A 25,470-nucleotide genomic window follows, 5' to 3' on the forward strand; every position below is an offset into this window, starting at 1 on the left:
GTTCCTCTGTGTCCCACGGCATCCAGGGAGGCCGGACACAGACACACGTGGCACGTTCTGGGGAGACCGTACCCCCCCATCCCAAAAGATTGATTACAGAAACTGCTGTGGTCCCCGCTCAGGGAGCGCAAGGCATGTGTGGAGAAGCCAGGCCGTGGTTAAGAGAGGGCCTCCTGGAGGAGGCGGCATCAAGGACGCCGCAGAATGACCCTGTAGACCAGGGTTCAAATCCCGCTCTGCTCCCTGTTTGCTGTGTGATCCCAGGCAAGCGATGTGAGCTTCTGGAGCCTCTCTGTCCTCGACTGAAAACGGGGGCCTGCCCCATGCACCTTGCGGCGCTGTGACAGCCGCTGAGGCTGGGTGAGCGCCCGGTACCGCGCCTGGCACACAGAGCCTCCTGTGTCACCGGCTTCCCCTCTCTGCGAATCTGTGCCCGGAAGAGGGATTGAACTCCTGAGGTCTCGCTAGCTTTCCTAGCCCAGCCCGTGGCATTCCCGAGACCGCAGGCCAGGGCTGGGCACAGGGAGGAAAGTCAAGCAGTCTGAGTTCCCTCCTCGCTCTGCCTCTCGCCCTCTGTGGGAGCTTCAGAGATGCCTCCCTGCTCCGGGCCTCAGTTTCCCCAACTGTGCAATGGAAGAGGCGGCCTGGACGCAAAGGGCCTGCCTTCTCAGAGCCTGAGATCCCACGGGTTTGGGGCCCACACGGGAGCCCCAGCTGCCAGCTCTGTGGGCAGGGCCGGCTCTCCCAGGCCCACGTCCTGAACCTCCTCCCTGCCCTCCTGGGGCCCTCCCCTGCAGGCCAGGGGCTTAGCGGTGCAGAGCTGCCTGGCTTGCTGGGAAAGAATTCAAATAGCGGATTTGTTCTTCTTTCTGATTAGCACGAGGGCTCCAAACGAGACAGGCCCGGCAGATAGAGGGAAAGCAAATGAGGGAGATTAGCAATTAATACCGCAGGCAGACTCGGCGCGGCGCAGGCCGGTCCCTGGGGTCCCTGGTGGGAGGGAGGCTGGCTGGGACGGCCGGGCAACTGGACCTGGGAGGCCGGGCAAGGCTGCAGGTAAGAGAGGCGCCGGCGAGTGTGAGGGTCTGGCTCCGAGCTGTGCACCTGCTGCTGGCTTGGCCTGGGACACTGTCTCCACCTCCCCGTGTCCTCTCAAACCCAGCCCTGCCTTACTGTTTAAGACTTAAGCCACTTCCTGAAAGCCTCGCGGTGGGTTAGCTGTTCTTGCCTGTGCGTTTGCCATATTTTATGAGTATATTAAAAGTACCTGACAACTATTATTAAATAATGATAATAGTGGTTCAGTCTTGTTGAGCACAGCCTGCTGCGTGGATTAGCTCCCTTTACGACAGGCCCTGGGGGAGGAATTATTTCTGTCTCTAAATCGGGGTGTGGGGGCAGAGGCACCGGATATTTTAAATAATTTCTCCTGGGTCGGTGGCTGACGAGTGGCGGGGCCTGGACTTGAACCCAGCCTGACCCAAGAGACCTAGCTCTCAGCCAGTGTGTGCATCAGTAAAGCGGTGTTTCCCACCCTCTGGGGGAGGTCTTGGGGGGCCCCACGCGTGCCTCTTTGATCCCCACCCCCAGGACCTATAAGAAGCAGGAGAGCAGAGACCAAGACACAGGCTGTAGACTCCTGTGGTCGGAGCCTAGCTCCAGCACGGTCCCTTCCCGCCTGTGCGACTCCAGACAAGCTCTTCCTGGCCTTGGCTCCCTGGCCCTGGGAAGGGGGCTGCCGGCAGCACACGGCAGCACACGGAGCCAGTCTGAGGCGTGCGTGTGGTCGTACAGACACGTGTGTACAAGCCTGGGGTGGGCACAACCCCGGGACAACACACGGGGCCTCTGGGGCTCAGGCCAAGGTCGCAGGGAGGTGGTGCAGGCCCAGGGCTTCGGCCTCCTGGTGCAGGGCGTCGTCCCCAGCCCCTCTGTGCCAGCAGCGTCTTTCCACCAGCCTGGTTCAGTCTTGGGCCCTGCGCCTCCCTGCCTCCCTGCCTCCCCCCGTAGGTTCCTTCCCTGCCACACTTGAGCCCCAAGGCTCTGGCTGGTTCTTGGTCCTCCTCTCTCTGGCCCCTCTCCCCAGGTGCCACCCCCCAGCACCTTTGTCAGTGGGCACAGGTGTGAGCCCCCCATCCCCCCAACCAGGGAGCTGTGCCAAGGGAACTAGCTGCTGCTTGGGAGGAAACAGCTGGAGCGGTGCCCCCCCTGGGGGCTCCAGGAACCCCGGGGAGCTGGCCGCTGTCCCCCCAACCCCGCATTGCTGGGGCAGGCCTGAGGGCCGCCGCCCACTCCTGGGCCCTGGGACTCCGAGGGGAGGGGTCAGCCACCGCCCCAGCCGGGCCCTTCCACTTTCTCCTCCAGCCATGTTTGCCTCCCGGTCCTGCCCTTGAACCTAGAACTTTCCGTGATGGGAAAGGCCCTTGGATGGCTGCTTTGTGTGTTCCCTCCCCCTTCTCCTGCCTACGCCTACTTCCCCCCACCTCCCACCTCCCACCACACCTTCCACATTGGCCCCTGCACCTGGTCAGGTGGGGTCCTCGCCTCCCCTCCCCTCCCCCCTCTTTCTACCTTGGCTCACATGCAGCACCCCAATTCTTCATTTCCCGTGCCTGCTTTCAGTGACCCCCGATTCTTCCTCCACCTGCAACCCCCTCCACCCCTCCCACTCCTGTCCCCCTTCTCCCCGCCCCCCGGGGCCTCTCCCGGCCGCAGCGCTTGCTCTACTCTGTGGCCATGGCCGGGCGACCCAGGCCGGGCCGAGCAGGGTGCGGGAGGCGAGGCTGCGTGGAGGGGGGACGGGGCCGGGTGGGACCCGCGCGCTCCGCCCTCCCCGCGCTCTGCCGCCATCGCCGCTGCCGCCGCGCCTTTGATCCATGGCCCGAGGCCGCCTGACAGTGGAAAATGCAGGGAGACAAAACCACTCAGTCAAAGTGATTCCCAACAACTGTCTCCCCGAGATAAGGGCGCGCTCGGCTCGGCGGCCGCTTAATTCCCGCGGCCCAGGCCTGGCGTCGGGGAGCCGTGCGCGGCCGCTCGCGGGGCCGCCTCCGCCGTCCGCGCCCCGGCTGGGCCGCGAGAGCTCCCTGGCTTCCTTGGGAAGGCAGGGGCCCATTCCCCATTCCCACCCCTTCATCCTGCCCTGCTGGCCCGTGCGGTGGACGCTCCCTGGCCTGGAGCCTTTCCTCGCCTCTCCTCCCAGTTCCTGGGTCGCTTCCTCAAGTCTGGGGGCCACAGCACTGCCCTCCCGCGGGGGAGCAGCTGGGCCTCTGAGCTCCGACTTCCCAGGTCCTGCACTCCCTCTAGAAAGCAAGCAGGAAGCTGCCTGGGGGCTGGTGTCCCCGGCACCCTATGAGGACCGCCTCGCCCGCCTGGGCCTCCGCGGGACCCTCCCGGCGTCCCCTCTCTCCCCGGCCAGGTGCACCGAGGGTCCCAGGTGTGCTGCCTGGCCCCTGGCCTCAAGATCCTACCGGTGCCTTTGGCCACAGACAGCAAGCAGACCGGCCTGGGTCAGGAGGCTCCGGAGAGGAGGGGCTGTCCTGGCAAAGGCAGGGGAGTAGGGGTGATCCTGTGGCCCCCAGCGCTTGGGTACCGCACAGGCCACCTGGAGGCCTGGCTTTGCCCTCTGACCCCTGTCCTTGACAAGTGGGGTTCAGTGTGGAGTGGCAAAGTGAGGTGGCAAAGGAGTCCACGGGCTCCCACCCCAAACCTCCAAGCTCTGGGGCGCTGTTGGGATCGGACAAGAGCCAGTGGGTTTGGGGGGCCTGCAGGGGTCAGAGTCAAGGGCAGGCTGGGATTCTGGTGGTGCTGGGGGCTGCGGGCTGCCGTGAGCAGACTGCTGACTACAGCGGGCAGCCTGCAGGTCCTTGTGCCCTCCGCGAGGGAGGGCAGTTATAGTCTGCAGTCCCCAGACCTTGTGTCAGAAGGATCTGGAAGGTCTAGCAAAAATCTGAGTACCCAGGCTGCACCCTGCTGCCCACCGCTGTGGCTCTGTGCTTCAAAGTCAAGGCTCCGTGTGTTGGAAGCGCCACGAAGCGAGGCCCCTCCCGGCCTGTGAACCTCGCCCAGGGAGAACCTGAGCCCCTGTTGCCCGCCCTCACCAGCTTTTCAAATGTCTCGGGGATTCCTGTGCACCCCAATAACATCAGAACCTTGCTCCTCCTTCCTTTATAAAGAAGGCGATCTGGCAAGGTCTGCTTTCATTACTGGGGGCCCTCGGGAAATGACCCCGCTTCATGGTCCCGGCAGAGGCCGCACCCGTCCACGGCCCACGAAGGGCGGGGTGGCTGTGGCCGTGGCCTCACCACTTAAGGGGCCGATGGATAACTTGCCTCCTCTCTGCCTCTGCTCCCCGGGCTCGAAGCCCTGGGGAAAATTTCAGACATCCAAGAGAGGCAGCCGTGCGAGTGTAGGCACAGGCCGGCGCTGCATAGGGAGGAGACCTGGGAAAGGTGTTGGGGGCGGGGGGGGGGCATACCTGGCTCTGCTCCTGTCCCCGCGTCCTGCCGGGTGTCGCTGCAGGGGCCAGCAGAGAGCCTGAGGACTCAGCACGCTCTGTTCCCCAGACCTTTGGGGACTGCCGGGTGGAGCTGGCCCCAAGCCAAATGAATGCGACCCTGTGACCAGACTCGGGGTCTCTGACCAGCGGCATCAGAGGATTAAGGTCCCATGAGGGCCCTGGCAAGTGTCTTATCACAAAGGGGACGTGTCCAGGCTGAAATTGAGACGTGATGCCCAGCGCAGAAGCCCCTGAGCCTCCGCCCAGGGGCTCCCCTCCCCCCCATCCTTTCCCGCATCCCCAGCTCGCTGACCCAACCAGCCCCATTTGCCCTCTCTTGGTCTCAAGGATGAAGCAGCTGTCCCCACGGGGGTCGTACTCTGCTTTGACCCCCAATGGGGGGGGCTGCTGTCCGGCCCTGGGCCTGGCTGACGTAATAGCGGTGCCCGTACCCCTTAGCTCGGAGCCGCGTGGTCGCTGAAGCGCCTTTGCTCCCATTCTCTGTTTCACCCCTGCTGGGCTAAGGCCTTGGGCAGACTGAGAGAAGCAGAGCCCGCCATGAGCTGCAAGGGACAGCAGTAGGCTCCCAGGCTCCGGTCTGTGCAGGGACCACGTGCCCTTCTGCAGTCAGGAGAGGCAGGGGCTCGTGCAGGTCTGGTGCGGGGCAGGAGACCCCCAGGGATGTGCGTGCAGGTGGCTGATGGCACACCGGGAAGCACGGCTGGGGTGAGCCTCTCATGCCCGGCTCTCCTGCCCAGCTCTCAGACGTCCCGTGGGCTCCCTGCTGTGACGCAGAGGGGACCACCTCGGACAGCAGGCATGCAGAAGGGAAAGGTCCCGGGTTGGGGGAGCCTTGAGGCCTGGAGGCAGCCAAGGGCTCCTCCAGCCTGCGGTGTCCAAACCACACTGGCGCGCGGCTGCACCAGGGACAGGCCTGGCTTCCGGACGTGCTGCTGGGCCCGTGTGGGAGGTGCCTCCCTCAGGAGGGAGGCAGGGCTGGGGCAGAGGCCCAGGGAGAGCCAGGGGTGAGGTGCTGGTGGGGAGGGGACAGATGGCGCCACGCCCACACTCAGGAGGGTCAGGGACATGAGAGATGGAGATAGTCGTGGAGGCAGAAGGAGAGAGAGGCAGGGCGAGAGAGAGTTGGAGGGAGATCCAGAGACGGAGAAATGGGCACCCAGAGACGGGGCAGGATAGAAACAGGAGCGGAGCGGCAGGGAGAGGTGGAGGCCAGTAAGGAGGGTCGGAGGCCACACTGGGGTGCACGCCGGGGCAGGGGGCGACCCCTGAGCTGGGGGAAGGTGCAGAGAATGGGTACGAGGGCTCCACACGGGGGATCCAGTCACCGCTGTGCAGTCAGAAAACCCAGATTGGAAGATTCCAGTCCCACGGGCTCCCAGCTCTGTGGCCTTGGGTTCCCCACCCTGGGGAGAGGTCCCTTTGTCCCCCACACAGTCACCTGGCACAGCCGCTTCCCTCCACGCCCTCAGAGTCCAGGTGTCCATGGCAAAGGGGGCTGCCCGGGTCTGAACCTCAGCTGGCCTGCCCCCTGGTGTGGCGGTGGCTGGTCCCAGAGCCTGGGCTGAGACGTCCTGTCCTGCCAAGTGTTTCCTTTTAGTCCCGGATGCCACCCTGACAGGTGCTCCCCTGTGATTGATGTCCCCAGCCCCCCACTCCTGGGACCAGCCCCTCCCCAAGCCAGGGCTGGCGGGTGGGTGGGGGGCAGCACAGGGGTAGAGCATGACCCCTCCGGGCCCTCCCTCCCTCTGGACACGCCCTCCTCTGGCCACCGGAAGCCGAGAGCAGAACTCTCAAAGCCACAGCTCTTTCCTTGCAGCCTCTGCCTTCTGGGCTCTGATGGTGTTGGTGATCCTGCAGCACGGGGGGCAAAGCAGAGAGGCTGCGGGGGGCATCTGGGGAGCCCACAGAGCCGTGAAGAGGGTGCCACTAAGGGTGGACGTGGGCTGCAAACGTGGGCTCTGTCAGTGGTGCAGGGAGCCGTGCAGATGATAGAGGAGGAGACTGTGGATAGTGGAGACCAGAGCCAAGATCCTTGCTGTTTGCGGCACCGCCGTCAGACCGAGGATGGAGCGCAGAAAGATCTGTCATGTTGGATTGGAGGATAATTATTTAAGTTGGGAGCCGTGGTTCCCAGCTGTGTGACCTTGGGCAGGTGACTTGAGCTCTCTGTGCATCCGTTTGCCCCTCTTCAGAAACGCGGCCGACAGCAGCACCTGCTTGCCGGGGTGTGTGAGGAGTAGGTGGGTTCACAGCTGAAGTGCTTGCAACACCAGCTGGCACGGAGCCGACCCGAAGCGGGGTATGGTTGCTGTGTCTGCAGGTGAGGCTGGGATCGGAGCTGAGGCCGGGTTGGGGAGGGCTGCGTGGACTCCAGGACGGAGCAGGGGCCCATTCCCGGGCCCTCTCCCTTCCCGTGGAACCCACGGCACCGCCTTCCCCGCTCGCGGCGCCAGCCCCAGCAGAACACCGCTATCTCCTCCCGCATCTCTCCCGGGCGCGGGGACGGAAACAAGACAGCATCTCTGTGCGCGTCCGCAGCCTTGTTTGTTGGTGCGTCGGCGCCGTGGGCACGGTTTTGCTAATTTTGTAGCTTTCTTTATCAAATGGGGATTCGCAGGCGCTTTATCCTCGATAAGTGGATTAGTCAGTGAGCTAAACAGAAGGTGTGGGACGGGGGGCTGCTCCGGAGAAGATACTTGTTTCGCAAAGAATGGCGCCCGCGTTCCCTGCCCTGTGCGGGCCAGGCAGGCGGGGCGGCGGCGGCGCTGCGAGGGCCGTCTCTGCTCCTTCTCCCAGGGCCTCCCTTGTGGCCTCTCCTCGGTGCCTCCTTTGTGGCACCTCGCAGGCAGGGGTGCCAGGGGCCCCTGGCTCCATCTGGGAGGGGCTGAGACCCTGAGCCGGCTCCGGGGAGGGAGCACTGGGCTCCTTTTGCGTTGTGTCGTCTCCCTGGGCTCAGCAGCCGCTGCCTCCTCCCCTGGCTTCATCCCTCCCTCCCGCCCTGCCTGCCTTTTGCTTCCTTTTCGTTTCCTTTCTCCCTTCCTCAAACTCCCCCGGGGGGCCTGCTGCCAGGGACTGGGAGTCCAGACGTGGAGCAGCTTCCACTTGCGGAGTTGGTGGAGTTGATGAGTCCCCAGGCCCCTGAGCGGGGCAGCGAGAGGTGAATCTGGTCGGAGGCAGCATCTCCAGTAGCTTCCTTCCCCACGATGCTCTGGAGGCTGGCGCACACAGCGCATCCAAGCACCCCTGCTGGTGGCTGAGCTTGGAGACGAGAGGCGCAGGGCTGCCTGCATTACCTTTGATATGTGAGTGCATTTGGGGGTCCTTGCCACCTGGAGCCTCTGTGTTGGCTAATCATGGTCTGATAAGTGAGCGTCACATGACTCTCTCCAGGAAGTTGCGCCATGTTTCATTTGTGACTGCATGGCCCACGACGGCCAGCTGGCTGTTAAGAATGAAGGGGGAAAGCCAGGATGACAGGGGCATCTGGGGTCTGCGCGATGGGAGCAGTGACGGAAGCAGGGGGCGGGGGGAAGACCTGGATCGGGGGTCGCTCTTTGGAGAGCAAGGCTGGGCAGAGCCACAGGGATGCCCTGGTAGCGCGGGTTTCTGAGGCGTTGCTCTGCAGAGACCCGAGATGGAGCAAGGGGCAGGTGGAAAGAGGGGACGGAGCGGCTGGGGGTGCTGCTCAGTCCAACTGTTGCCCCCCAGCTGGATGGCGCCATTTGTGGGGGGGGACCCTGGATGGCACCATTTGCGGGGAGAGGGGACCCACGTAGTTTCTTTGCCCTTCTGTTTGAACTGAGCAGCCAGGGTCTTGTGGATCCTCCCTGGTTGAGGGGGAGAGGGGAGGAGACTCCAAGGAGGAGAGAGAAGAATGGAGCAGAGCCATGCGGGTCCCCAGCTGGTCCTTAGCCGCGCCTGTCTTCCCCGAGCTGCCTCCAGCTGAGTGTGATTTTGCTATTTATTTACATGTAATTATTGCTATGAGGTGCAGATATTAACGCTGTCAAGAGCAATTTGCTCTGACATTTTTCACTCGCTCAGCGCCCCCGCCGCTCTCGATGGGGCCCAGGGCTCTCCCAGCTCAGGCCGCTGCGCACTCGGTGGCCCGGCCGGGAACCACCCAGCCGGCAAAGGAGTGGCGTGAGCGTGCTCCTGCGCTGCTTTGCAAAGTCATTAAGGTTCGAAATTGAATTTGGTCCGGGAGAGGGCTGGCCAGGCCCTGCCCCTCCAGCCCAGGCTGGCTCCAGGCCTCCCCGCTCTGCCTGCCACGGAGAAGAAGGGGCTGAGGGCTCCTGGGGCTGCGCCCGGCAGTGGGCAGTGGAGGCAGCTGATGGCGACCGTGGAGGGCTGTGTGAGGCCAGCCTCGGTGTGGTCCCAGGATGGCCCTGGTGCGGGAGGTGGACACGCAGCTCAAACCCTGTCCACTCCGTCACCTGGTCACCTCGCAGGAAAGCCAGGTGGCCTCGACTTGGAGGGACAGCGTTGCACTTGACAGCCAAGTGGAGCCACCTGGCTTCTTGGTCCTCCTGTGTGGGATGGTACTGTGGGGCGGGGAAGGAGGCCGAGCCGGCCCCACAGTGAGTCCCTCCGGTCGATGACAGAGAATCGGCGTTTGAGTCACACCTTCCGAGTCCTGATCTCCACCCCACCACTTGCTAATGGTGCGGGTGGGGCAAACTATGTTGTTTCCTAAAGCCTGGTTTCTTGATCTGTAGAGTGGAGCACCTTGAATCTGAGACAGTTTGATGCTGGCCCTTTCTTGATTTTGCCAGAAGGTGTGGACAAGAACCTTTCCCCAGCTTCCCAGCACCCAGCCAGCACCGGGCACGGAAGCACGGTGCATCCCAGTTTCAGGGACCGAACGCGTCGGTCCTTGAGCCGATGGCTTCCAGACAGCTGGTGGTGCTGCCTGCACACAGTAGGTGCTTACTAATGGAAACCTGTGACTTCTCCATGCGAGCATCTCAGTAGCCAGAGGCCAGTTTATACACGCAGAAGCTGAGGCCCACGCGGGCCTCCGTTAGTTGCACGGATGGACTTTGCTCCTCGGAGCGGGCAGGCAGGGCCTGGGCGATCATGGCCAGGAGTCCCTAACGCATTGTGATAAGTGCCAGCTTGTCTGCCCAGGCACTAACGAGGCCTTCCTGCCACCACTCAGCCCCTGCCACAGCCAATCTACATCCTCATCTGTGACAATTACCAGCCAGGACCCCCTCCCACCACCCACGCCCGGGGCGGGGGGCTGCGAGCCCAGGCCTCCTGGTCCTCCTCTCTCCCAACCTGGGCTGGGGCCAGAGTCAAGGAGGCCCCCTCCCACCCTGTCTGCCCCCCCCCCCCCGCCTCCGCTCAGCCAATTAGGCCCCTGACACCTGGAGCCGCTGACAAACTGTTTTTGTCACTTGCTCTCTGTCTTTCATTAGGGCTGCAGGGGAGGGGGGGTGGGGGAGGGCGGGGGCGACGGGCTCTTTCATGCTCAGTAAGGCGAGATACATTAATTACAAAACGGCCATTTGCCGCGTGAAAGTGTGCTAATTAATTTATGCAATCATTATCTTTAAATAGTCATATCTTTGCCGGCGATCGGCCCCTTCCGTCCCCAGCGCGCCGCTGCTCCAGTCGCTCTAATCCCCCGGCTGCCATTTATCGCGCCATCAGAGATGGGTTCTGAATCCCCCCGCGTCCCACCAGCTCCAGCAACCGTCGGGGGCCCAGAGCCCCTGGACCCATCCTGGCACGGGTGGGCGTCTTCAGACTGGGGCCAACCCAGGATCCGCCTGGGGAGTGGAGGAGGGGGGCACAAAAGTCTCAGATGTTTCTAGATGTTTCTAGATACTCAGAGGTTGCCGTCTTATAGACCAAACATTGGTGTGTGTGTGTGTGTGTGTGTGATTCTTAGTGAGTGAGAAGCCATTCTGTCCACCCCCTTCTCCACCACCTGCAGGCAACCTTTAACTAAAAGCCTCCGAGGACCCCCAGGGTGGGGAAGGGGCTTTTGGAAATCCACTGGGTTGGGGAGGGGTCGTGAGCATGCCACAGGACCCCTCAGCTCATTGTTTTCACTCAGCCAACCGTGGGCCAGGCCCTGTGCTGGGGATCTGCAGACAAATTCACTCATTCATCGTGCTTTTGCTCGCTCACTCATTCATTCATGAACTTGCTCATTCATTTTCTCACTCATTCATCCGTCCGCGCACTCAGCAAATGTGTGTTGGGCACCTACTGTGTGCCAGACACTGAGAGTAGGACAGGTCTGCCCCGAGCGGCTCCGGGCCCAGTCCACAAGGGAACATGGTGTGGGTGTGCATGCGTGTGTGGGTGTGTGCACATGGGAGTATGTGAGTGCGTGTGTGGGTGTGAGTTTTGTCTCATGAGCAGTGCACCAGGTTGGGGGTCAGCCTGCATCAGCTGGAGGCGGGGCTGCAGCCCAGGGATGGGCTGTCTCTGCGCTCGGCCCTTCTGGGTCTTTGCACACGCCGGGAGGCTCTCACCGAGGGGAGCCGAGTCCCTTCTGCGGCAGACTCGCATAGCGCCTGCCCCGGGAGTCTTCCCCAGTCGGCTCTGGGGAGCCCCGTGCTAATCAGAGATGGTGGTCGGTGACCTGGCTTTCCCCGGGCCCCTTCGAGCTGCCGAGGGCCTGAGGCCACCCGTGCTCTCGGTGAGAGTGTCGGCTGGAAGGACAAACAGGACATGGGCCTCAGCGTGTGCGGGGCTCACCCCCCACGCAGTCCTCATGCATACACAGAGACACAAGCACACACACAGACGCACCCTCACAGCGCACACGTAGGCAGTGCTCACACACGCACGCGGGAGGTGCTCAATACACACAGCACACACAGATACACGCGGTAGTGCCATGCGCACACACGTGCACACTCCATGTGCTCACGCGTGAGAACTGCGCACACAGTTTTTGAGCCGTCTGTGGTAAATGAAGGCCACAGCTGGGTACAGGGGGGAGCTGTGGGCTGGAAGACGGGGTCAGGGGTTCTTGCCCCAGTCTTGCCACTCATCCCTTAGGTGATTGTAGATAGGCCTCAGTTTCCCCATCTGAGCAGTGGGTAACGGCTTCCAGGGGGTGCTGGGTTTGTACAGAAGAACCGCAGCAGCCAGGCGGGCTGACGGAGGAGAGGGGAGGGCGGCGCGTGGTGGCCGGGCTGGTTGGTGGGGGCGGTGGGCAGTGCAGGGATGGGGTGTGAAGCTGCCAGCAGAGCTGGAAGGCGGCGGAGGTGGGGGGGCTGGAGCCCTGCAGGAAATCTTGTTTGGAAGCTCCAAGTCAGCACCCGAAGCCCATTACTGCTGTCCACAGGGGGCAGGCAGAGGGGAGGGGGCCCAGATCCTCTTAGTGCAGAACTGAGAGGCAGAGCCGGGGCGCGGTGGTGGCCGCTGCCTGGCTGGGCGATTTCTCCGCTTGCGGTAATCCCAGCGTGGAGCTGGGGCCGGCAGGGGTGGGGGGGGAGGGGTGTTGGGGGCTGCACGGGCTGGATCTGGGCAGGCAGGTGAGCTGTGGCGTTGTGAGGCTGCGGTGTCCGTGAACACGCGTGTGTCCGTGCGCGGGATGACCGCTGCAGCGTGGCAGGTGTGCGGTTCACCGAGTGTTCCCGCCGCGCCGTGTGAGTGGCCGTGTCTGTGCAGCCGTCTTGTGCGCGCTGGTCTTGGCCCTTTGGGGTGTACATGTGTGCACCCACTGTGTGTATATAGCAACCATGATGACTTGAAAGCCGTGGTTGTCAGACTTGTCTAGTTAGTTACCTGGGGGACTTTACCATGTCACTGTGCAGGCAGTGGAGTGGCCCGGCCCCCGGCCCCACGGGCCCCAGGTGCTTAGGAGCCAGGGCCAGCTATGAGCTGGGCGGTCTTGGCCGACTCCCCAGGCGGGGGACAATTCCCCACCCCGTCCAGACAAGCATTCCGAGCTCGGCAAGCTGCCCCACCCCCAGTGATGGAAAGAGGCTCCCCCCGGAGGTCACCCCGCACCCCAACTCTTGTGGAAGCCAAGGGGATGAACGAGAGAGATGGGGAACCAGGGCCGCAGCTGGACCTGCGTGCCGGGTGGGCGGGCCCTGTTGGACCCCGGCTGGGGACTGAGGCAGGACCACATGGCACTCCGTTTGCTGTCACTCCTCCTGTTTCTGTGGCTGTCCTACAAGTTGCCTCCCCAGTCTTGGGTGTGTGTGCAGGGGTGTGTGTGTGTGTGTGTGTGTGTGGTGAGTTTTAGGAAAAGGGAGCGTGCACACGAAGGGCGATCGTGACCCTTGGTGGGGGTTTTGGGGCAAAGCCACCGGCGTGTGTGTCCCGTGGTGCTGGGTGCGTGCTGCCCGGCACCGTGTGTGGCGCGGAGCTGGGTGCGTTCTCTGCCTTTGCACGGGGAATGTCATGGACTCCCCAGCGGCTCCAGAGTCCTTGGCAGCTCCCTCCGCTCGGGGGATGCGCACCTGCAGGCTCGGGGTTGCTGCGGGCTTGTGTGCCCGGGGTGCCCACTGCCCTGGGGAAAAACGGAAAAGAGGGATGACCCCCGACCCGGGGCGCCCCCCGAGCCTGCTCCTTGGTGATCATTTTCATGTCAGGCCAGGGCGCTGGGCCCCTTCTCTCCCCCACCTCCTTCCTCATCCAGGTAGAAGAGACCTGGAAGGAGGGGAAAGGGGACCTCGCGTTTACGGGGAGCAGACTTCGCACCGGGCTCTAGGGGCTCATTTTACCCCTGCAAGAAGCCCAGTAGGTGCCTACAGTTATTATAGTCCCCATCACACAGATGAGAAGACTGAGGCACGGAGTTTCACGACATGGGCCAGGGTCCCAGCAGGTCAGTGGCAGAGCGTGGATGCTTGCGCGGGCCCCCAGGCTGCACAGCGTGGCCGAGTGTCCTCTGCTGTCCCCTCGGAGTCCCTCCCCCACATCAGGCAGCGTGCTGTCTGACCTGCAGCTGATCCTGGCGCCCAGCCCCTGCACCCCCCTCTCCCGTCCGCACCCTGCTGCGGCCCCCACCCACCCGGCCCCTGCCACGGAGCCCCCGTGCTGGCGATCGCCCCTTCTAATTGCTGCAGTGCCCCCAAAGCCGCGCTGGGTTATCACAGAGGGTGCAGATCTCACAGCTCAGCCTCCTCGGTCCCAGGCCCTCAGGGCCAGCTCAGGAACGGAGGGAATTAATTACATTTTCCCCATCCCCTTCTTTTAAAGTAGGGGAGCGCGGCAGCGAGCAGAGGCTGTGGAAGGGGGGCCCCACCCCCGAAACCTGCCAGCCTCTCCCCAGCGGGCGGGCGGAAGGGAGGGTGGGGCTGGCCCCTCATTGATTTAGTCTGGGTGAGGCTGGGACTGATTTTGAGCAGAGGGAGAGGAGGGGCTGGGGGGGAGGCCGGGGGGGGGGAGGGGGGGGAGAGGAAGGGATGGCTGTCAGTCAGCCTGACGGACAGCCCTGAGATTTGCCTTCAGATAAAACCTTACAGATGTGGAGGTCGGTATTGATTTTGAGTTAGTAACGGTAACGTAGCAAGAAGTAATACATTAGTGAGAGCAAGGTCACCGGGAACGCGGGGACCCACCCGGGGAGAGGCCTGAGCATTCTTGAGGGGGGGGGTGACCGCAGCAGGCCGGGACTTCCTCAAGTTCAAAAGTTTGCAGGCCCCAGGCCTCTCCGGGGCCCCGCCCCCTGGGCAAGTGCTTCCTGCATCTGGGCCGAGCGGGACTGCCAACTCCCCGGGCCAGCCAGGGGCTGTGGGTGTGGGCCCCACGGTGAGACCTGCAGGGCTGTGGGCGTGCTGTGGGGCCGTGGTGGGGAGAGAGGGCGCCTGGCTCCGCTTCGTCTTGGCGGCCTGATCTCAGGTGAGCCTGACCGCTGCCCGGTGCCTCAGTTTCCCCGTCTGCAGCATGGGAGTGATATCAGCCCATCGGTTTGAGGACTTGAGGAGGGGCCAGGGCACAGCTCAGGGCCCGGCACAGCTGTGTGGTGCCGCCCTGGCTGGAGATGGGGTGTGTGTGCACGTGGGAGTGTGCACGCATGTGTGTGTGTTTGTGTGTGCACACGAGTGTGCACGTGTGCACCAGTGTGTGTATGTGTGCATGTGTGTGCACACATGAGTGTGTACATGCATGTGTGTATTTGTGAATGTGTGCATGTGTGGGCACGTGTGTACATGTGAATGCACGTGTGTTCATGCATCTGTGTGTGCGAGTATGTGCATGTGAGTGTGCATGTGTGTGTCCCATGCAAGGCAAGTCCTTTGGTCCTCAGGCCTCCGGGGACTCAGAAGAGCATCGCGGCCGATGCCACACAGCTCACAGCAGCCCAGATGTGGATTTGCTTGGATGTTCCAGGGCGAATCCCATTGAGCAAATCCCATTACAGGAAAAGCTCCCTGGGCCTGAGCTGTTTCTGAGCTGCTGTGGACGGCCGGGGTCCAAGGCCTCTGGAGCCACTGGGCGCCTCACAAGCCCCTTTGAACAAAGGACTGCAGGAGGCCTGCAGCGTCCAGGCTTCTGCTCTCAACCTGGACCTTCCTGCTATTTCTTAAGCCTGCTGGGTGCTCCCACCCCAGGGCCTTTGCACTTGCTGATTCACCTGCCTGGAAAGCTCTTCTGCCGTATCTTGCCATGACCGGTTCTTTCTGGTCCTGTTGACCATCTCCTCCCTGGGGAAGCCTTCCCAACTCTCCCCCCCCGAATCCCTATCCCCTTGTTTTTCCTCCGAAGCGTTTATCAGGATCGGAGATTGTCACTTACTCTGTTTGGTTGCTCTCAGCTTCCTGCATTGGCCTGAGAGCTCCCGTGGACTCCGTGTCGTTCATGGCTGTGACCCCAGCGACCAGTGCGCGGGTGCATAATATGTGCTCCAAAATACCGACGCAGTGACTGTGCACGCATTCGGCAGAGCTGCTCTGAGCCCATTGCACGTAACAGACACGGTGCAGGCCCCGAGGCCGCAGGCCTGGCTGAAACCCAGCTCTGTGCCGTCCTCAGAGGGCTCACGGTCCCGCCCTGCCCCTGGCTCGGCACAAGTACCTCCCGGTGAGATGTTTGTTGAATGAATACGTGAGCGAGTGCAGGAAGCCGCACGGTGTTTTGTGTAGCTGGGATGTAGAGTGCGAGGTAGGTGGGGTTGGGGGAGCCGGGGTAGGGGGCAGAGGTCGATCACAGGAAGCCTTTGCTGAAGGTTCCGAGGGGCCGTGGAGAATTCTCGAGAGACGAGGTCAGGTTTGCCGCGATTCTGTGCAGGTTGTCGCCTCACGGGACGAGTGCGGGGCCTGTGCACAGCACTCAGCCTGTCCCAAGGCACCTGTGTCCTCTCCCCACCCCCACCCGCCACCTTCGTCACATCTGGATGGCTTGCAGCAGGGACGGCCGGAAGCAGGGCTGGGGGTCCTGCACCTGCCATAGCCCTGGGAGCTGGGGAACAGCACCCACACGTTCTCCCCGAGCTGCTAGGTCTGCTCTTAGGGCCCGGGCCTCCTGCGAGCAGGGAGCAGCGTCCATGCTTGTGTGGGGTGGGGCGTGGCATGTGTGCTGGCTTCTCACTGTAGGTGGAAAGGGAGGTCTAGCCTGGGAACCTGTCTCCTAACCCTCAGAGCGGAATCAGATTCCTGAGATGCCCCCATGGGATGCCCTCCTCCCCCTCCCCATTGTCCCCCACAGCAAATTCCTGGGCCGAGGCGAGGACTTCCCACCCAGGTGGTCCGAGCCTTGGTAGCAGCTGCTCCCGGCTGCTGGCCTCTGCAGAACTCAGCTCCCCACAATACTGGGCGTGGCCAGAGTAAGGCACACAGTGCCCACCGCTCCTGCCTCCCTGCGGGACTTCTGTCTCCCTCTGGAAAACCAAAGAGAGTTACCTGTGCACCTGTGCCGGCTGCAGGGGACTGCGATGCCGTTTCATCCGCCTAAATCCCGCCCGCTAAGTGGAGACGCCTCTGGGGGGCAAAGGATAAAGGAGGGGACTTCAGGGCCCCGGGGTGACACCCAGAGGTGGAAGCCAGTGGGGGGCTTCCAGAGGGACCAGGCCCCCCGGTGAGGGACCCCGTCCTACCCACCGCCGGGGGGATGTTGGCTGCTGGTCCCTGGAGGGAGAGCCTTCCTGGAGAGGCAGCTCTGACCAGGCAGGTGAACGGGGTCTGGGCTGCTGCTCCCTTGCAGGTCTGCCGCGAGATCTGGGGAAGCCAGGGCCCTTTGCGGGCCTCAGTCTTTTCACAAGAGAAATGAGTGTTCCCTGGGCCTCTGGACTGGGAGACGCACAGGAGGGAGCTAAGAGGAGGGGGAGGGAGGGAAGAGGGGAGGCACTTCCTGAGCGATTCCAAGCCGATCTCAACCCCGTCCCAGCCACCAGCATCCCCTCTCCCCCTGCACGCTAGTTAAGGGACCTTGCTCCTCCCACCCCGCCCTTGGTCCCGCAGGAGCCGGGGGGGGGGTTGTCCCTGGGGAGTCCGTGTCTGTGGCCAGGCCTTGGTGCCCGTGGCTGGGGTGTGGGCAGCGGGAAGGTCGCATCTCCCGGCGGCCCTGGGGAAGGCAGGCAGTAGAGCGCGTGCCTGGTGGGGACTGCCCTGTGCGTCCGGAGCGCAGGCTGGGCAGGTGACCAGTGGGGCCTCCCTCCTGCACCCCCTCCCGGAACGAATGGCATCACCAAGAGGTCACCAGGGCCCCGCAAAGACTTGCCCCTCACCCCTGCCCCTGCCCGCCTCCCCTGGACTCCCGGGTCCGAGTCCTCCCAGTCTCCAGGGACTCCTGCTGCCCGCACGGCCCCTCCTGTGGATGCGTTTCTGGACCCACAGGATGGGTGAGTGACCCCGTGGGTGGCCTCTTCGTGGCCTGCATCGCTCTGGGCCTTTGCTAGGTCCTCCCCCACCAGACCCGGGCTCCTCTCCGCCCTTCCCGCCAGCCCTCCCCCCCCACCTCCGGCCAAGGGCAGGGACCATGGCTTGCTCTTTGGCATCTGGGGACACAGAAACCACCCATGCATGTTTGTTGAATGAGTACGTGAAGGCCCAGCGACCCAAGCACCTAGTTTTTGAGCTTCTGGAGACGGGCTTCTTCCTGGCAGGCTGCCTGCTGGTCCTGATGGGGAGGTCCTGTTTGCTGAGCTGGGCCGGGCGGGGTGGGGGTGGGCACAGGCGTCGGGGGCTGGCAGCGTCACAGGAGGCGGTTGGAAAGCTTTGGCTCTGACTTGGTGCTGTAGGGCAAGAAGCGCCAAGTCCAGAGACGCTGAGAGCAGAGCCAGTCTGGCACAGGAAGGGGCGTGAAGCTGGCAGGTCCAGAATCGTACTCTCATGTTTGTGTTGGAAGCTGGGGGCGCCCCAGTCTGATGGAGGAGGCACGGTTCTGATTTAGGAGAGCTCCCAGGCGGATGGGAGAGGCGCCCCTATCTAGGTAGCTCACGTTCAGGGTGCGTCTCAGAGCCAGTCCCTGGGGAGCACGGGGTGATCAGGCCCTGTGCCCCGGCGTCAGGACTTCACAGGAGAAATGCTGAAGACTGGGAACCTCCTCAGGCGTGGGACGCGCAAGGCAGATAAACCGCGCCCCTCCCCCAGGGCCGTCCTGCCGGCCACACTGACCGTCTGTCCCCCGCAGGTGATGAGCATCCTGAGCAACCCCGGCGCGGTGGCGCCGCAGCCGCAGGCCGACTTCTCCCTGTCCCCGCTGCACGGCGGCCTGGACTCAGCCACCTCCATCTCGGCCAGCTGCAGCCAGCGGGCGGACTCCATCAAGCCGGGAGACAGCCTGCCCACCTCCCAGTCCTACTGCCCGCCCACCTACAGCACCACCGGCTACAGCGTGGACCCCGTGGCTGGCTACCAGTACGGCCAGTATGGCCAGAGTGAGTGCCCTTCTCCTCCCCACCCCTCCTCCCACTGCCGCTCTTGGGGCCTCCATGTATTTCTAGAGAGGGCAAGATGGTGTTGGGGTGTGGGCACGCGTGTCACAGATAGTTGGATTCAAGTCCAGAAAGGAGACAGGGTTGGCCCAAGGGGACGCTAAGCCAGGCATCAGTCAAGGTTGTCTCCTTGACCTTGTGGCCAGGCCCCAGCCCCTCCACCTGGGTTCCTGTGGCCACACATGTCATCGCACGTGTTTCAGTGGCCACATTTTAAACTGTAAAAAGAAACAAGTGGCATCGCTTTTGCTAGCGTATTTTATTTAATCCCGTATATCCAAAAGATGATTGTTTCCATGTGAAATAGTGGGAGACTTCACGTTCATTTTTGTGCTGGATGGGTGAATGAATGAGTGAGTGAATGACTTAGTGTCTGTGACGGGCAGTGTGTGTTTTACAGGTACAGCCCCTTTAAATCCAGACACCGCAAGTTTCACTGGAAATACTCAAACCGTATAAACTTAACAATCAGGAAAGTAGATTTGCACACCCAAGTTGCTCCAAATAGAATTCCAAGTTTCCCAACCACGAAATAGCTAAATTGAAGGCCAGCTTTAAAATTCAAATTAGATCAACGTAAAACAAACACTTGGAGTTTGCTTTCCCAGTTGTGTCAGTCGCCGAGGGGCCGAGGGGCTGCTCACCCTTCCCGCCCCAGGTGCGGCTGGGAGCCGAGCCTGGAGCTTTTTGCCTCACCTGATCTCCCCGGACCGTGTGTGCAGTGTGGCCGCTGTCCCCTTGGCACCGCGTGCCTGGAGCCAGGACCCGCAGACCCCCAGACCGACAGCTGGAGGAGGCCTCTGTGCAGGACCAGCGGCAGGGCAGGCCCTGGGCAGGGGGCAGGGAGCAGGGGGTTGCCGGGCTCCTCTCCTGCCCCACCTCCCTACAAATGCCTCACCTGCTGGTGTCAAACTAATCAGAAGGGCCCACAGGGGGGAGAAGGTGGGGTCTCTGAGCCCGAGGGACCCTCTGCCCTCGCCGCGGCCCTGGCCTGGCCTCTCTGCCCTCTGCTTCCTGTACCGCCCCCCAACTCTTCCTCACATGACCTTGGCCTCCATGGCTAAATGAGAGCCAGCTGTGCGGGCCTCCGCCTCCCAGCTGTGTGTGTGGACCCTCCATGCGTGTGTGCACACTTGCACATGTGCGTGGAGGTGGCTGTCCCGGATGTGTGATGACTCGTGTGTGGCCGTGCACGCACCCCGTGCCTGTGGTGTGTCTGAGTATTTTAGCATGTGTGTGTTTGTGCGCACATCTTGGCGTATAGGTGTGTGGGTGTGCATGATGGCCGCGTGTGGGAACGTGCACAGGGCCATTCCTGTGTGCACACAAAATAGCACACAGCACACAGAGGATGCACATATGGGGTTGCATGTGAACATGCGTGCGCATGTATGGTTACAGTGTATTCAGGCATGTGCTTATGGATGTGTGCGCACGTGCTTGTGGGTGCACGAGGACATACATGTGCGTGTGTGTGGATGTGTGTGCAGGCAGGCACATGGTGTGTGTCTGGGGCTGTGTGTGCAAGGTCAGGAGCCCTGTGGGCTGTGGGTCTGTAGGGGTGCAACACCAGCAGCGGGGGGTGTGCATGTGCCATGCCTGTGTGCCCCGCGGGGCTGCAGGACTGCATGCATGTCTGAGAGGGTGCACGCGTGTGCATGGGCGAGTGTCCAAGGGCCCCAGCGACCCCCTGACCCTGCCCGTGCGCCCGAGCGTGGCGCGGGACACACATGCTCTTCATCAAGAGCGGCAGCCGGCCTGGGGCGGGCGTTAGTCACACCCGGAGCCCGTGCCCTGCTCCAGAGGCGCCTGCCCGATTCGGAAATAAAATTAACCCCGCAGTCGGCATGGGGCGGTGGGGGAGGGGGATCAAAAAAGGGAAGGGGCCCAGGAGGCGAGAAAGGCGCGTTTGTTCCCACTGCTGGAGCGGGGCGTGGGGCGGCCAGGAGTTCCTCCTGCCTCACCTTTCCCCTCCCCTCGCCCCCCAGCTCCTCCAGGGAGAGCTCAGAGCTGCCCTTGGGCCGCTTTCTCTAGGCCTACCCAAAGGGACTGTGGGCTTGGGCTGGCAGGGCCCGGAGGGCAGCCTGCTCTTCTGCCACCTGCTTGTTGGGGCGAGGCACACACTTGCCTCTCTGAGCCTCAGTCTTCCCATCTGTGAAATGGCATTCGGGGACCAGACTCCACCCCCTCCAGTTTCCATTGTGCCATCTCCCTGACCTCTGTCATTGGAGGACAGGTGTGTCCCACGGCCACGGGCCCGGGCTCCCTCAGCGTGTGTGCAGGAGCTGCACGTCCACACTACCTGGGGCATGCCCAGCCCGGCTGCTCACCCGCTCACTTTCTGTCCTGGGCACCAGTTTAGCGTGTTTCTCATCGACATGACTTCAAAGTTACTGTCCCCAGGTAAGCGTAGTGCAGGTGCAAAGATAACAGGCTAAGGGGAGCCGGGCAGCTTTCCCAGAGTCCACAGCTGGGGCCGGTGAGCTCCGTGCCCCCTGACTCCAAGTCACAGAGCAGAGTGAGAGACGCTCAGGCCAGATAGCGGCACCCGCCCACGCGTGGATCGGTGCTCATAGCTGCACTGGCAGCCAGACCGACGCACACAGAGGTGGATCGGATGTGAGCCCTGGCCCACGAGCGCTTATGCACAGATACCTAAGTCCTACACACATACATTGTGGGTGAAGGAACCGCTTACCGGGCACCTGCTCCGGGTCTGGCATTCCGCCGTCTCGGCCTCTCGGCGTACGTGGCTGTGCCCATTGCACAGATGAGGAAGTAGAGCCCGAGAGCGGTTGTTTGCCTGACGGCACCCGGCAGCGCGAATCCTTGAACTCAGTGAGCACACAGCCGCACCTGCAGCCCCGCCCACGCAGGCCCCCTGCGTGTGCACGGGTCGCACAGGCACGTGGGCCACACGCAAGCCACGGAGGCCTCCCCTCTCCCCGCGCCTCTGCTGCTGCCAGGGGCACCGTCACACCTTCCTGCCTACCCCGGCCATTGTCCGTCCATCTGTCTGTCACTCCCTGTCCCTGCAGTGGGTGGGGGCAGGGGCCGGGGCCAGGGGCACCCGGCAGATTAATATGGCCCCGGTGTTCCCAGAGGCCGGGGCTGTGCTAATGATGGGGCTGTTAGGACGCAGAAGTGTGAAAAGAATTTTAATAGATCTGACAAGTCTAATAAGAATTTGTGTCTAGAAGGGTCCTCTGGGGCCGCGGGCTGGCGAGGCGTTGACGGCTGAGATTTGTTTACTGGTTGGCATCGCCGCCGCGTCTCCTGCCACCTCCCGGTTAATCTAATTTGAGATGTTTAGAGCCCGGGCGCGAGTGCGAGGCAGAGGAGGGAAGACACGGAGAGACAGAGGCACAGGGAGGGCCCCTGACAGAGGCCGTGCTGAGAGACAGCACAGCCTTGCCCCCGCCGGTCCCTGGGCTCCGCACGGCGTCCTTGACGTTGGCAGGGGCACCGGCGAAGGTGGGCTTCCCAGCATTTCTGTGGGCACCCAGATGGGGCCGGGGTAAGCACCTACTGTGTGCTGGTCCGCGGGCTGACTGAGAGAGGCAAAAGGGACGCACAGAGTAGCCAGAGGCGCGAGCAGGGTCCAGCCCGGCTCCTCCTGCTGATACGCTGTTCCTGGCTCTGGGCCGTGATCTCCTGGGCCTCAGTTTCCACATCCATACACTGGGAACAGTCAGACACAAAGCCTGGGGCTGTTGGAAGAATCTCCAGGGATCGGGTTGGCCTGGCACACCGTGAATGCTCACGCCCCGGGGCTGCTCGCCACCTAGCACCAGGCCTTTCCGCCCCAGCCACAGGCCTGGGTTTCTGTGATGAGGGAGCTCTGGGGATCCTAGGGCCTCCCCTGCCAAAGGCCACTACCCCACCAAGAGCAGGGCTTGTGGGCGGGGTGGACCCTGGTGCCCAGGTGAGTCTGGCTTGAGGTGGCAGAGGAGATGTGGCCAGGGACCCAAGGTCTCCCCCAGACCAGAGATGGAGGTGCCTCACCCCCTCCCGGAATTAGGGACAGGCCCCAGGCAAGACTGGCCAGAACCCTCACTGCTGTGCCGTCTGGAGCCTGGAGACCCTGCAAATCAGAGGATGGCGGCCCCTGGGGCTCAGCTCAGCCATACGTGGGCTGCACCTTTGCTCTCATCACCCACCTGGGGGCTTGGCAAGCTCCAGACACTCCCCCCCTCCCTCAGAGAGACCCAGGGCATTTGCACGCCCCTTTGAAATCCAGGTGGTTGTGCCTCTAAGCCTCTGAGGTTACCACCTTGAAGAACATTTTCTCATGAGGGTGCTAGCAGTGGCCTTGGAGGAAAACGGAATTGGGTCCCCAGGAAACAAACCTAAAGAGGCTAAGGGGCTTGCCCGAGGCCATGCGAGCCGGGAGGAGCTGGGACTGCCAGCCTCCCATTTGCCACCCCGTCCTGCCTGTCCCCATCAGGGGTCCCACTGGTCTACCCAGCATCAGCTCTGGGGTCCCCCCATGTTTGAGCCCATGGGGCTTGAACTCATCCCCAGTGTGCCAGGCACCTGCCACTGACGTTCACAGGCAGGTTCTTGTGGACCTTTGACGACAGCTCTGCAGCCTCCTGCTGGGACCATCCCCATTTTACAGACTAGCACACTGAGGCTTGGCTAGGTGAAGTGTGCTCTAGACTGCAGACCACAAGGCGGCAGGCCCAGGTTTGGTCGTAGGTCATTCAGACCTCCAGGCAGTGATGATGTGACCAGTAATGGCTCAGTGACCAGCATTGTCCACTTGCCTTTCTCGGCCTCCCCCTCGGTGTTTATCACCTGGTGGCTCCACCCACCTGCCCTCGGCGGGAGCCTCCCACTTAGGGCAAGCATCTAGAGTGGGGTCCCTGTTGGGCCGGCGGCAGAGCGAGTGGTGGGCTTAGCATGGGGTTGTCTTTGCCTTTGTCTCACTCCTGGTCCTCAAGGCCCTGGGGCGTTGGATTGGCTGCAGCCCCGGACCCTGGCTTCGGAGGCAGCAACTCTGTCTGACCCCAGAAGCCACAGTCAGGAAAGAAGACACACGCACTCAAGCGAGTGGCATGCCTGTACCGAACAGGCACACATCCCTGGCTCGGGTGGCGCTCGCCTAGACATGGAGCCAGCACCCGCCCAGGCACCCCCACTGTCCCTCCTCTCCCGAGGGTGCACGACGCAGACACGATGTGCTAGAGCAGGTGTTGCCCTCGGGTGAAGTTCACGGCCACGCTCATTGTCTTGTAACAATGTCTTGTGCCCGCTGTTCACACACGCAGGTGCACACACCCTCATGCGCTCGTCTGCCCCCTCCGGGTGGCCAGACCTGGCTCCTGTGTGTTAGCGTCTCAGCTCGAGCCTGGCTCTTGCTTCTGCGTGGAGCCCACGGGCCGCCTGCCGAGGCTGCCTTGGCTTTGGAGTCTTGCGTTGCCTCACCCGGGGGAACGGAGCTCATGGCCGAGAGAGGGCAGAGGACCTGGCCTCCTGACAGCCTGGACTCAGTGGGACTCGCCGGATGTCCTCCGTAGCAGGGCTATCTGGAAGAGGGGTGGGCTCCTGAACTTCTTGAGGGACCTGAGCAAATAAGTGTTTGGTGGACGTTTGCTGAACGATTGGAGAGGCGTGGAAGAAAGAGCTTCATGAAGAGGCGTGAGGATGGATGAATGGGAGGGCGGATGGATGGACAGAAGGACGTATGGGTCGTGGGCGGGTGGATGGATGGGTGGATGGGTGGGTGGATGGGTGGATGGATAGGTGGGTGAATGGATGGGTGGATGGATAGGTGGGTGGATGGATGGATGGACGGATGGATGGATGGATGGGTGGGTGGATGGGTGGGTGGGTGGATGGGTGGGTGAGTGCATGGATAGGTGGATGGGCGGGTGGATGGGTGGGTGGATGGATGGGTGGATGGGTGGGTGGATGGATGGATGGATAAGTGGGTGAATGGATGGGTGGATGGACGGATGGGCGGGTGGATGGGTGGGTGGATATATGGGTGGGCGGGTATAGGGATGGAAGGGTGAGTAGAGGGATGGTTGGCTGGGTGGATGGACAGACAGGAGGAAGGAGGAGGAAGACGGAGGGACAAAAAAAAGAACACCAGTCTCTACAAGTGTCTCTCTTTCTCCCCAGCTGCTGTTGACTACCTGGCCAAAAACGTGAGTCTGTCCACACAGCGCCGCATGAAGCTGGGGGAGCACTCCGCCGTGCTGGGACTGCTGCCTGTGGAGACCGGCCAAGCCTACTAGGGCCCCGGGGACCCGCGCCCCACCCAGCCCCCTCCCTGCTTCAGCCTGCTCCTGCCCCTGGCGTCTCAGGAGGCCACAAGGGGAGCCCAGCCCCTTCTCATCGCCGGCCCCTGGAGTGCACAGTCCATGTGTGTTCCCCTGCGCTTCCGGACCCAGAGTGACCCCCTTGGCTTCTCCCCCACCCCCACCCCCGGCAATCTCCCCAGAGGGTGTGGCCAGCCCATGATGCTCTCTCCGTGCGGCCTGTCCTGGGCTCTGGGCCACCTCTGGCTCACCCTGAACAGGCTCCCAGAGAAGGATGGTGCCTGAGACTCGGGCCTGGGTGCAGGGGGTGCCCTGGTGGACGTGGAGAATAAGGCCCCGGGGCCGCTCTCAGCTGCAGGTGCTGGGAGCCGGCCCTCCCAGGTGGCTCAGTGGCCCAGTGTCGGCAGCACAGCCTTTGCCTCCTGTGCACACTGGGGCTCCAGCAGAGGGGGTCCCCAGCCCTGGGCTCTTCCCGGGGAGTGAGCGAGGTGACAGTCTGGCCTCCACGCAGGGATCGGGAGGGCTTCAGGACCCTCCCCACACACCCCTGCTGGGTAGGGGGAGACACAGCCCGGGCAGGAAGAGGCTCTGTCAGGGAGCATGGCCACATTGGGTGGGGGGCAGGGCTGGTTAGCCCCAAAGCAGACACCTGGAAGCCGAGGACTCTGCCTGAAGCCCCGCCTCCAACTTGTCTACTCCACGTGGGGCCTGGGCCTGCAGAACCTGCCAGCTTCCTCGGGGAAGGGGCCCGGGTGAGAGGAGGAGGCTCAGGAGGGACCCTGCATACCCAGGACCCCTCTGCTTGGGGGCGCGAGCCTTGGTTGGCT

General features: G+C 62.9%; 1 protein-coding gene across 2 annotated transcripts in view; it reads left to right on the forward strand.

Annotated features, from left to right (window-relative positions):
• Window positions 1-24,619, forward strand: part of PAX7 (paired box 7) — an 87,833-nt gene extending 63,214 nt beyond the window's left edge. The window contains exons 9-11 of one of the 2 annotated variants that reach the window (XM_062193123.1): window positions 8,976-9,021; window positions 18,071-18,317; window positions 24,504-24,619. In XM_062193123.1, the coding sequence (XP_062049107.1) occupies window positions 8,976-9,021; window positions 18,071-18,317; window positions 24,504-24,619 (409 nt within the window). The remainder of the gene's footprint in view (window positions 1-8,975; window positions 9,022-18,070; window positions 18,318-24,503) is intronic. The other variant, XM_062193124.1, reaches the window with a different exon arrangement.
• Window positions 24,620-25,470: the final 851 nt, after the last annotated feature.

This window comes from Lepus europaeus, chromosome 5 (assembly GCF_033115175.1).
Source record: "Lepus europaeus isolate LE1 chromosome 5, mLepTim1.pri, whole genome shotgun sequence".
NCBI classification, from domain to species: domain Eukaryota; kingdom Metazoa; phylum Chordata; class Mammalia; order Lagomorpha; family Leporidae; genus Lepus; species Lepus europaeus.